The 12,335-nt window shown below is 40.1% G+C and overlaps 1 protein-coding gene across 1 annotated transcript; it reads right to left on the reverse strand.

Moving 5' to 3' along the window:
- Positions 1-6,792: 6,792 nt before the first annotated feature.
- On the reverse strand, positions 6,793-9,613 carry ltb4r (leukotriene B4 receptor). Its single transcript, XM_069722289.1, has 3 exons — positions 9,114-9,613; positions 8,027-8,300; positions 6,793-7,491 (listed from the first exon to the last, which is right to left on the reverse strand). Exons 1-3 carry the CDS (start codon positions 9,611-9,613, stop codon positions 7,114-7,116), a joined length of 1,152 nt encoding a protein of 383 aa, XP_069578390.1. The 3' UTR covers positions 6,793-7,113.
- Between the last annotated feature and the right edge of the window lie 2,722 nt (positions 9,614-12,335).

Raw genomic sequence — 12,335 nt, forward strand, 5'->3', positions numbered from 1 at the left:
GGGACGACCTGCGCAGCTCCATCCTCGAGCCCCGGCACTCTAAAGCACTGCTAGACCAGAGGTTCAAGAATTGTTTTTTTTAATTTGAATACACTGGAAAAAAAATATAACGGCATACTTTGGTACATCCTGTAAAGGAACTTGTAATTGTCCTAAGCCGCAGTTTCTTTTCTGGCCGACAGATGATGCTAATGGCTGCCGTCCCGCCCAGTCGGACTGTTATCAGATTACTGAAAAGGCGGTTATCATCCTATATCTGTCCTTAATATATACTAAACCCACGGGGCGAACTGCACCTACTAGTGGACAAGAAAGGGGACAGAAAGTGCGACCTCTAGTGGCCGTAGGAGTTGTGCTGGGTGCAAAAGAGAAATTCAGGTGATGCGAGGATACAAGAGTCCGTGTAGGGAGGAAGTTGGGGGTAGATGGAGGGGTCAGACAAAAGTCTCTCAGCCAAGAAACTGCTTTCGGTGTCCCGTTCGGGTTACGTGCGTCAACAAAAATCAAGAGTAACGTACATAAGCTAACTTTTGTTGTGTTTTTAAGAAACGAAACACAAGAAACCTAACTTACGCAAGATGCTAACCCTGACCAACTAGTTCTTGGTGCGTTACCACATTAACAACATGCTTATTATTGTTGTCGTTACCTTCTAGGTTCAGTGGGCTCCGACTAGCCTATATATTTGGGACAGACGTATTGATAACACGTTTTCAATAGTTTGGCAATAGTCAAATATCATTAATATTTTGCTGGTTTCATTTGAGTCCATCAGCAACATAAGGTGAGACAGAAAAAAAACCTTTTAAAGTTTGATTTGGAAGGAGAAAATTGACACGAGTAGTAAACAAACCTTGGGTCCTCGTCCGAGACAATAATGGTTGGAGGAGTTTGGCGGTTACCGTCTTGTTGTCTGTTGCTGGCATCAAATTGGCGTAAATAGTACCTGGGAGGTCCCTCTTCACTGGTCGAGAACCGGACATGAGGGAGAGCGGCCGGGGCCAACCCGTTACGTTTGGATGTGAACTGCCCCATCGGGCCCTTCTTAATGATTCCTGCGGAAAGCAAAGAGCAGTGAGAACTGCTGGTTCGTATTTGTTGTAGTGTGATTTAAATTTGCAGGGAAAATGTTTTTCTCCCTTTCTTTAGACACTCGATGGGAAAATACTTACGAATGCAAAAACACAGAAATACACCTGTCATCCTAACAACTAAATGAATCTCCTGGGAACTTCAGAGCAGGTTGGTAATTAGGGCCCGAGCACCGTATACATGTGATACGTGTTTTTTTTAAATTTTGATTTGATTTTGATACACTTTATTAATCCCCGAGGGGAAATTTCTTCACTGCAGCAGGGGGGCTCTCAGGGGGGAGCTGCTGCAGCAGGCTGCCACTAGCGCGGCGCCAGGTAACCTGACCTGAGGTGCATGTTTTTGGATGATGGGAGGAAGCCGGAGAACCCGGAGAGAACCCACGCAAGCACGGGGAGAATATGCAAACTCCGCACAGAAAGGCCCAGGACCGGATTCGAACCTGGAACCTTTTTTGCTGTGAGGTGACAGTGCTAACCACTGCACCACCGTGCCGCCCTGCGAGTGGGCGTGGCCAAACGGCTCGCTCGCCGCGACACAGGAAGTTGATTTTTAAGGTCAATGGATGCTTGAAACCTCACAAACTGTGTGACATATGTCACGACAGCATTGGAGTCATTTTTGAGGAGTGGGTGAGTACAGATACAGACTCACACTCTTAAAAGGATCTCATTTGACTAATTACTGATGCACACTGATTCATTCTTGAATGCAAGAGCAGTGTGTGGGAGTCTCCTTTTCCAAAAGATACAGAGCTCATCTCTGCATGAGAACTAATGAATGTACAAGCCTTTTTTTTTTAACCTGCACGACAACCTTCACTGTAACAAAATGTTTTCAAATAATTTGTTAGTGTTTAATTCTGATTTCTGCTTCGTAAGAACCCAAATCCACTGGTGTAAAAAAAACGCCTCATTTATGGGTCACAACCCTGTAATAGACTCCCACTAACTCAGAATAGAGGTTGGTGTTTGGTTTGCTGTAAATCCTAAATAATCCTAAAACGTAATTCTATGCGTGCATTTATTAGTTGAGTTGATTAGTTCAATGTGGTAACAGAAAAACATGGTGACATGTTAAAATCCCAATTTAATCCTTTCAGTGTAAATCTTAAAAGTGATAAAACGTTTAATTAATATAGAAAAAGAAAACTTGTGTACTTACAGTTGCTTTCTTTTCTTGATGTGAACAGATGGAATATGGTCCTTCTTTCATTTCACGGTGAAACTCTTGGAATTTATACCTTCAATGAGGTAGTGACATCCCCTCCCATTTACCTAATTTTCCTCCCTCTTCCTCACAGATGTACACACACACACACACACACACACACACACACACACACACACACACACACACACACACACACACACACACACACACACACACACACACACACACACACACACACACACACACACACACACACACACACACACACACACACACACCTTGTTAATACTTTTCATTTCATTCAATGGAAAAACAACTTTTTATTTTGGAAGAGCTTTATATTATAGTGATAATTCTATATGACTGTGTATATTTCAGCTGAACTGTGACTCAATCTACATTAGTTTCAGAATTGTTGACTGTACAGGAGTTAGTGAGGCTTATTATATCAGTATTATGATATATCAGAAACTCCCCTGCTTTCACAATAAACACATTAAAAATAGTATCAGGACATCCTATTCTATTCAATTCTATTATATTCCATATTATATTGTGTTCCAATCTTTTCCACACTCTATTCCATATTTCATTCAATAATTTCTTTTCTTTTCTTTTCTTTCCTTTCCCGTTTACATGCGTTCCAGCTTTTTAACATGAACTTCATAGACAGATCCAAGCAGTTTTTATGCCTCATCATATCTGGCAGATAATAGTGAATTTTACCGCATAAATCGTGAAAAACACTTAAAACATAAAGGATTTTTCTTAAAAATATAATGCCGTCTCTTTGATTATTCGGTCACATTTATTCCTTCAGAAAAATAGTTTATTTTATGAGTTTATACTGAGTGACTGTTTTACTTGGTGGAAACCTCTTGCAGTCTATTCTTCACAGTGCCAGTACCATGCTGTAATTACACCTGCTCTATGCTCACAATGCCATTGTGCCCTGGTCAAAGTCACTTGTTACACCCACGCAGGTAGAGGAAACAGGAAGGTAGGTGTCTCGGCAGAGTCTTGATCCAAAATGGGGAACGTAACGAAGCAAAAAGTCATCTCGGTGCAAACGTACAATAGACTGTGCTGCTGGTGCATTGAATATCTTGTGATATTTGAGTGCTTTTTTTTTTTTTAAGGGTTTCTGTTTAAGGAATGAACTATATTGACTTGTGAGAAGTAAGGCAACAGTCGGGACTCTGCAAGAGAGAGATGTTTGTGTTATAACTGTTGCTGCATCACTAAAGAGTGACTGACATGCTTGTAACCTCCTGTGAACTTAACGCGGTGTTTGTCGACTTTGTCCACAGTTCAGTTTGTAGGCGAGGTCGCAGTCACAACGCATCAAAGACACCTCAGGGGTCATGAGGGCGATCGGTTTGTGTCTGATATTAATAAGTGCAGTGACTGTGTGTGTGTGTGTGTGTGTGTGTGTGTGTGTGTGTGTGTGTGTGTGTGTGTGTGTGTGTGTGTGTGTGTGTGTGTGTGTGTGTGTGTGTGTGTGTGTGTGTGTGTGTGTGTGTGTGTGTGTGTGTGTGTGTGTGTGTGTGTGTGTGAGACACTTCCAGGAATGCGGCGCTCACGTGGTCCCTCCCTACTGTCCCTGTTCTTTCCTTATCGTGGCTCTCCCTCCTCCTCCTGTCTTTCCCTTGTAATATGCAAATGTGCAGAACCTCTAAAAATAGTTTGACATCGTGTGTTTAAATATTTCTATTTTTAAACATTAGGAAGAACATGCCATCTACTTAATGTATTGTTCACAGGTGTCACGACGCGATTTCCTTGGATATATATTATCTTTTCCCTTTTATTTTCTTAGCTGTAGTGCATCATTGCCGAGAGCTCCTACAGTCTCTGTGGGATTTGATCATATTTTCCTTTGGTGACATCTGGTGGTAAAGTCAAGAATGACATAGTGGTGGATGGGTGTAAAACAAAATATGCTTGTTCACGAGAGATCGGGCTGCATTCTTTCATTTATTATCATTATAGATTGATTTTTTTTTTTAGCTTTTATTTAATGTACTAACAAAAAAAAATTGCAATATTGAGATTGTGCTGGACTGGGTTATAAATGTGATAATGTATTCGTCAAGATTTTTTTTGGTGAATATTGGGAAGTCATCATGTGCCAATTTGGACACCTGAATTTTGTCAAAAGTCAAAGTCTAAAAGAAATTGCGAAGCGTCTCCCTTCATCATGCTTGATATTTTGTGCCAACGATTAATATCATCAAATTTGATACGTAGTATTCCAAAAATGTGTCTTGTTTTTGTTTGAGCAGAAAAGTGGCAGAAAGTATTTCATTGTAGCCTTCAGTTGTCGTCAATAATGGGACACTACAATTCTGAGCTAGAAACCAACAAATATTTTTTGTTTAGTTTTTTTTAATCTTTGATTTGTTTGGTCTCTCAAAACTGAAAATATTTTAAAAGCTCATCAGAGTTTATGCGGGCACCAAAATATATTCCTCTAAGTTCAAACCGACTCCATGGGTTAAATATAGTCCTTTGAACGTCGCTGGTTTGTGGTCATCCACGAACCTTTGCTGCATGTCACTCCCCACCCACTCACCCTTCAATGATGTATTTACTCTCATTTACATCAAGACTGCACTTAAAGGCGAACTCAACTGACTGTACACATTCACATCATGGGGAGAATTCAGGTTTTGAAAACAGCTGTGAAAGGTCATCTGTGGGTCTAAAGGGGCTTTTTTTTTTTTTTAAATTCGAAAACATCCCCCAGTTATTTCATTAAAATGACATCACTTTAGCACATCGAGTTATCTCGACCAAAGTTTGAGATCTCGTGTTGTGGGTAAAAAAAAAAAAGAAAAAAGTTTCAAATCTTAACTTTGTAACAGGAAGTCTACGATACAAACTGGGAACATGCGAGTTCAAATGTAATGTCTGGTGTTTCTGGACTTTAATCCATACTCGATACTGAAAGCAGAGATATTTCAGCCTCTCAGCTGCTTCAGGTTTTTCAAGTGCAGTACTATATTTCTACGCTACTCTTTTAGAAAAAGAATTGGGCAGTGTTAAGGGCGTTTACCTGAGGATTTTAAACCGGCTAACAAGTTCGAGGTGATGTCAATTAATTTCTGTGGAATTAGGACACAAAATGTATCCCTGTGAACCAAAATGCCCGATGGGAAGAGAAAATACAGAAAAACGTCAGGAGAAATTAGAGAACTATGATCAGTATCAGAAATTCATTCAAGATTTACACTCAAAGAATTTTAATTTGACGGTCTGGAAGATATTTTTTTATCTCTAACTTTAAGTAAAAGTCACATTTATAAAAAAAATATGGGGGGAAATGCACCAGAGCAGCATCAAATTACGTCAGTTGACATTTACGTAAAAGCTTTGTGAATTCCAAGTACATGACACAATTTTCACAATTTGACTCTCAAAACGTGTGGATAAATAAGGTCACACAACCCACAAATGTTCTGCTTTACACAACTGTTCTGTCCTACTTATCTTTTATTGATGACAAACAGCTTCCTGTCAGCAGTGAACTCGAAAACTGTGTTGCATAAGTGGGGGCAAAGATGAGCAAACTGCAATTCAGCATCGACTCCTCTAATCTTTCATCTGTGCGGTTAGTTTTTCTTGCATTTCTTTTTTTTCTTTTTTTTTTTTTTTACAAAGCGATTTCCTTAAAAAAAAGAGACATTGCCCAATAACAAATGATGTACAAGTATGCGCTTGTTGGCTCATAATTTTGGGAACATTATGATAACCTAAATACTGTGTTTGATCTTTTTAGTCACACAAGATTGTTGATTCAGTTACGAGGGTGGAAGAGGAAGGGAGTGGTACCATTTGACTCCTCCTGAAGCATCACTGGCCAAACCATCCACTGACGTTACAGAACATTATACCTCCAAAATGAAATTAGTTCAGATATTTAAAACATTATTTAAACTATTATTAAAATTTTTATTGAACTATATCTAAACTATAAATGTTAACAGTTTGTCATGTGAACTATTTAAAGTATTACTGATTAATAGGACAAGAAAAAACAGGATAAATAGATGTAAGCATTTGTAATAACATAACTTATGTAAAGTAATTGCTTTATTGTTTATTTATTCGGTTTTTAGCTCTCCTCCAGTAGCTCTTTCCTTCCTAGGAGACTCCTCATAAAATTTGACAGAAGGAGTCAAGAAAACGAGAATCATTAAGAAATAAAGACTCATTTTCTTTGTAACCTCAATCCTCCATCAAAGCCAAAATTCTTGAGGATGTGCTGAGAGAAGCTGTTGTTTCTTTTGTTGAGTGTTTCTCACCGGATTGAAGGCAGCTCTGACTCTTGAAAGAGTTTAACCATATGAAATCTTGTAACCGCGTTGTGAAAGGGCAGAGCGAAGCACAAAACAGCAAAAGGAAGGACGCTTTGGCGAAATGCTTCTTATGCAATGTTTTGTTCCCTCTCCTGAACATTGCAAAAATAACAGTCTAATTTCATATACGTATCTGGAAGTGACGATTAATTTTTCAAGGCGTTACTTCAAGTACACAGGTGGACTTTTATGACAAAAACACAACTGCAAAGCATTAAACAATTATGAAAACTTTAACAAATTTCCTCATAGCTGAATAGAGTTACACAAAGTCAAAAGCGTCATAATTACATATCATAAAACACAAGCAAATTTCAATTAAATTGTCCATTTCTGGACCAACAAGTAGATATAAATAAAAACGGCAACTCCATCTTAGTCTAAGACTAATATAATAAAGCTCAGTGAAAGCTCATAATAAAAAATTTAAAAAAATCAGTGTAATTAACCAATTTTGAAATATAGTCCACACAAAATAGCTTAAGTTCTAGTCCAACTGCTCGACGCTGGCCAGAGTCTTGAGTTCGGGCTTGTTGATATCTTTTCCCGCCACACGTGCGCTCCTCTCCTTGTTCTTGCTTGTGAAGGGCTTCCCCAGTTTGATCGACAGCGTTTGCAGGACAGTAGCATCCTCCCGCGAGGAGCTGCTGCGGGTGAAGATGGACGTGCTCCTGCTCTCCGAGTTGGTGGCCTCGAAGAGCCTGCCCATGAAGCTGAGCCCGGCCTGGCGGATGTGGGAGCTGCCGGCGAACACGTAGAGGATGGGGTTGACGGCGCTGCTGAAGTAGGCGAAGGCTGTGACATTCGGACGGGCTAGGCCAGCCGCGTTGATCACCGACTGATTGTCCTGCAATAGACCGACCACCTGAAGGAGGAAGAGGAAGCTAGATAAATAAAAGCCGTGATTCATTATCGGCCATTGACATATACAAATAGTTCCCTACTTAAGGCCGAGTAAAAACATTGAGGCTGGTGACATTTCAGGCTCTAATCGCTGACATAAAATCAGTGTAATGTACCTTTCCATAGCCCTAATTCCACAAGTGAAACATCAGTATCTTGTCATCCTCTCCAATTAGTTTCACCAATGAGTTTTTCTTTTTAACGGAAACACTTTTCTCCCATATTTTTTCTCTATTTTAACATGTTATAACCACAGACTGTTTATAAAAGTGTTCGTAGCTTCCGGGTCTGAAAAATGAGGCCGTCGGTTGCCACTTGGTTATATCTGGATGGATCAACCTGAACTCTAAAGCTTTAACTCTTGACTTTTGGTATTTTAATGTCCTTTTATGTCAGAATTTGAGAAGACATTGGAGGGAACACAACATACATGTCTCAAGGCCCATGTATGTCAAACTCTGAGCCTTTCATCACAAAGCTAAACAAAAGAAAATCACCTCTATGATGTTGACGATGTGATAGGGCAGCCAGAATATCGCGAAGGTGCAGATGATCAGCAGGATCAGGCGGCTGCTCTGTCCTCTGCGCTGGAACCTGGTGCTCTGCAGGCGGCAGAATACGGACGAGTAGCAGGTGTTGATGAGAGTGAAGGGCACCAGGCAGCCCATGATGGTCTCAAACAGGTACTGGAAGACCCGGTGACCAATACTGCTCCAGTGGTGCGGGATACAGACGCTCAAAGTGACGTTGGTTCTTACTATCTTTATATTACTGTCAGTGATACAGAGGGGAGAATAAGCAAACGGTAAGTGAATGTGCCAGTAGATAGACTGTCCTGAGACAAAGACAAGACTGTGTTGAGTCAAGATTGTCTGGAAGTTAATTAGTGACAAAACTATGAAGGCAGCACAAAGCAAATACAAAAAAAATAAATGGGTGAGTGTTTTGGAATAGTTTTATAAGAACCAGAAGAAAACGTAACTTAATTAGATTTGACCTGAAGCGTAATCAGACTAGTTTACTCCATAAGTCATTTTTTTTGATAATGGAAATGTTAAGTTTGCAGGTTGTCATCTTAAACTGCTGGTTACTGACTTGGTAAAAGTAGTAAAACAACCTGCCGGTAGAGTTTAGTTAAACTTTTGACATACAGACTAATAAACCTTCGAATAGTTTTGTCATTAATTGTCTGCCTGCTAAGAAGCATCACAGTTGAAAGGTATGAAAAAAAAATCCCCTTGTAATTGATGTTATTTAAAAAAGAAAAAAAAAGGCATTTATCCGCAAAGAAATTTTTTAACATTAAATCCATCACTAAGACAGTTTTATTTTCAAATAAATAATGCTACTGTCCAGTAATGCCGACGGTCACCGACAGCAGTAAAAATAAATGTTTACGGTATTTGTTTTCTATTAGCGTGCACAATCTGTAAAACAGATGCAGAAATATCTTAAATTTACTCTACTTCTCTTTCAATTACGTCATTGTTCCTCAGTGGAAAACGTGAACAGCAGCCATTAAAAACGGAACTTTTGTCCATCTAAAAAAAAATGTGATAGTTTCAATGTAATTTCTATTCTCACCTGCGGTAGAAAGGCATCGGCAGGGAAAGGATGAAGGCCAACACCCAGATCCCCAGCAGGATAAGCAGCAGGGAGCGCTTGGTTCTCATCCTCTGGGACAGAAAAGGCCTGCTGATAGCCAGCCAGCGGTCCATGCTCATCAGGCTGATGAGGTAGATGGACACGTACATGTTCACGTTCGACAGGTAATGCACCAGCTTGCATGCCGCCGTGCCAAACTCCCAGCCCCGGCCACTAGCCAGGAACCGCAGGAAAAGAGGCGCGCTGAGCAGGATGAAGGCGTCCGCCATAGCCAGATTCAGCACCAGCAGACATGTCACGGAGCGCTTCTTCACCCGGCAGTACACCGACCAGATGACGAAAAGGTTCCCGGGGAAGCCCAGCACGAACGCCAGGGTCAGCAAGACGATCCCGACCTGCGCTGAGACGCTGATGGGCAAAGGGAAGGAGGCAGGCGGGGACGGCTGGAGGGAGGCGGTGGTGTTTATGTCGGGTGCCATCAAGAAAAGCCTCTGAAGAATTTGGCTTGAAAGAACTGTGAAACTGATGAAACCTTTCAAATGACAGGAAGGGAGGAAGCAGGATATGCTGCATTAAGGTTTGTGAGATCTATTGAGCAATAGGTTTGGTTAAATATGTCACTGTATGTTTGCGCAATAGATTTCAACAACATGGTGAGGGGCAGAGCTGTCAAGCGTCATGGAGATGCCTTTGGAGATGGTAAGGAGTGCTGTGGGGCTTTTTAAGTGTGGTGAGACTAAAAGTACTTTTACAAAACTGATTATGTTTTATTACACGCATTTCTTGTTGTTGTCATATCCTTGGCCAAAAAGTTCCTCCAAGTAGAGGAAGCTTTACATTCTAATTTGGTTTCTATTTAGGACCTAGAGTTCCAAGTTTTTGTTTTTTTAAAATAAAATGCATTCCTTCATTCCAACCGATAACCACAAAGTAGCACTTCATCAGTACAAGACTGAATTTCCCTTTAGTTGTCTGAATAAATGTGAACGTAGAGGTCTTCTGAAGGAGCACAATATGTGTTGAATGAGATTCAGTAATAAAAAATAACTGTGAAAACTCTGATTTATAGCACATCAAGAAAACGGAGGATAATTGTGAACTTTTATTTAACCTCAAACTTTTACCCAACTTTTAATCTAAGCTACAACCTTACTGTGACTCAGACAAATAAAATGAAAGACTGGCAGTGATACATTACTTTCATTTTAAAATAATTTACTTCAGTTTAAAAAAAATAAATCCAAATGAGATTTCAGTTACTTTTCTACTACATAAGAATGAAAAATATGCGACCATAAATTTCAGCATTTTGTTCAGAGTTCCAAGTTTTTTCAAACTCAAAGATCAAATGAACGCCATCAAACTCGCATACTGACCTTCAACTGGTGATCTCTGTCTTAAAGCTGCAACAAATCCACTCCAAATGTTTCCATCTATTTTACACCCTGCCTGAACTTGTTTCTTCCCTCTTTATACTGAAGACTGCTAGTGAAAACAAACATTTACGTATATTGAGTAAGCGGGTCATGTGAGGGGAAATCCACTAGCCACAGGAAGCCCGATTGCGAGGTAGCCACTGTTCCTCCTTCAAATTTCATTCTAGTATTGTACTATTGTACTATTGCCGACTGGTGCGTTAAATATAAGATGACGCTGACAGTGCACACCCGTTCAGTGGAAAATTTGAATATGGCATCTCATGGCCTTTGCAGAGAAGTGAGTCCTCTGCTGCCATCCAGAAAACATTGTATGAAGCCATTCAAGCGAATGCTGGAGATATTTTTGACAATTTCAAAATCACAAACCTGCAGCAACAATGCACATTAATTTAATATGCCACTGTAAAAGAGCCTTAATATGTTGCGAAATCGATGGCATCCTTTTCTTTCTTTTTTTTACAGAAGAACAGGAATGAACAGCACAGCATATCGTCATAAAGATGAATAAGTGAGGGAGGGAATATTCCCGTAAACGGTCAGGGTCCTGCTGACACACGAGTTTTAAATCATAGCTCAATCTCCTACATTGTCTGCTCTCTTACACCAGATTTTCTGGCAGCCATTGACAGCCTATTTCTATTTCCTCATAACACATCCGTCTCAAGTTACTGCTGACGGACCGGAACTTTCCCATTGCATAAAAACTCTGTCTAGTGCTTTCTGGCATTGAAATAGTAGCTGGATGAATCAATATTTTCTGATTAAACTTGTGCTCTATGGAGGGTTTTAGCATCTTTCAGCTCATTGTTTTGATGAAATAAAGACCCACAGCTTTACTGCTTTGATTTACGCTTGGCATGCAGGTTCACCGAGTTAGCCCTGACTTCCCTCTCCCCAGCAACATTTTCCACTTCCCCCTGTGAGATACCAAGGTGTTCTAATATTCTGTCATTTTTAACTTTCCCGCCAGCAGGTTGTGGTTCCACAGTCGGACCTGCCCGGAAAACCTCCAATGGGAGGCACCCATGAGGCGTCATAATCAGATACCCAAATCCGCTCAGTTGGCTGATTCTGTGTTTACAGATTGTTTCACTGACCCTTAAGTGGCCAAGAAATACGTCCAACAACAACAAGAGTAGGAAAGACAGAATCCTGAAACACATCGGTGTGTATTTTAATAGCGACTAGTTTTAGTAATCGTACGTCAACCTCACTCATCTCATCTCTGCAACAGTAATAAGAAATCAGTGATCTTTATGAACATTCATTTGGCATTTTTACAAACAAAACATAACATAAACAAAATGACAAAAAAAAAATGAAGTGTCAGTAAACATGTACAACAGGGCACTACCTTTTTTTTTTTTCGAGTGGTGAGAAGCATCTTGGGTAATACTCCACAGTTCTTCTTTATGACATTGTTCAGAGCAGAGAAACGCTCATATCTGCAAATCTGCAAATTTAAAACAGCTTCATCCATATATATATATATATGTATATATATATATATGGATGAAGCTGTTTTTAAGCATCATCTCAAACTGTCACTTTAGGATTAATCTGGCTGGAAGCTGTTCCAGCAACAGTCTGTCAAGTTACGTCCCTTTTAAAGGTTTCCACAGTCTCATTTTGAAGAAATGCTCGTGCAGCTGTTTTTTGTTGTTTCTTTTTTGTTGTTGTTGTCAGGAACCAGCTATCTTCTTGAAACTTTTCAAAGAGTTGATCAGACGTACGACACCACCATCAAACCTGTTTCCTCACT

Source organism: Brachyistius frenatus, unplaced genomic scaffold, assembly GCF_029030835.1.
Source record: "Brachyistius frenatus isolate BFR_SWC_R1_liver_20210118 unplaced genomic scaffold, ASM2903083v1 Contig_284, whole genome shotgun sequence".
Taxonomy (NCBI): domain Eukaryota; kingdom Metazoa; phylum Chordata; class Actinopteri; family Embiotocidae; genus Brachyistius; species Brachyistius frenatus.

Excerpts from the sequence above, each read along its gene's own strand:
- ltb4r (XM_069722289.1), bottom strand. The coding sequence starts at position 9,613 with ATGGCACCCGACATAAACACCACCGCCTCCCTCCAGCCGTCCCCGCCT. Across the intron at positions 8,301-9,113 it reads CCGATGCCTTTCTACCGCAG|TAATATAAAGATAGTAAGAA; the intron begins GTGAGAATAGAA and ends TATCACTGACAG. Across the intron at positions 7,492-8,026 it reads ACATCGTCAACATCATAGAG|GTGGTCGGTCTATTGCAGGA; the intron begins GTGATTTTCTTT and ends TTCCTCCTTCAG.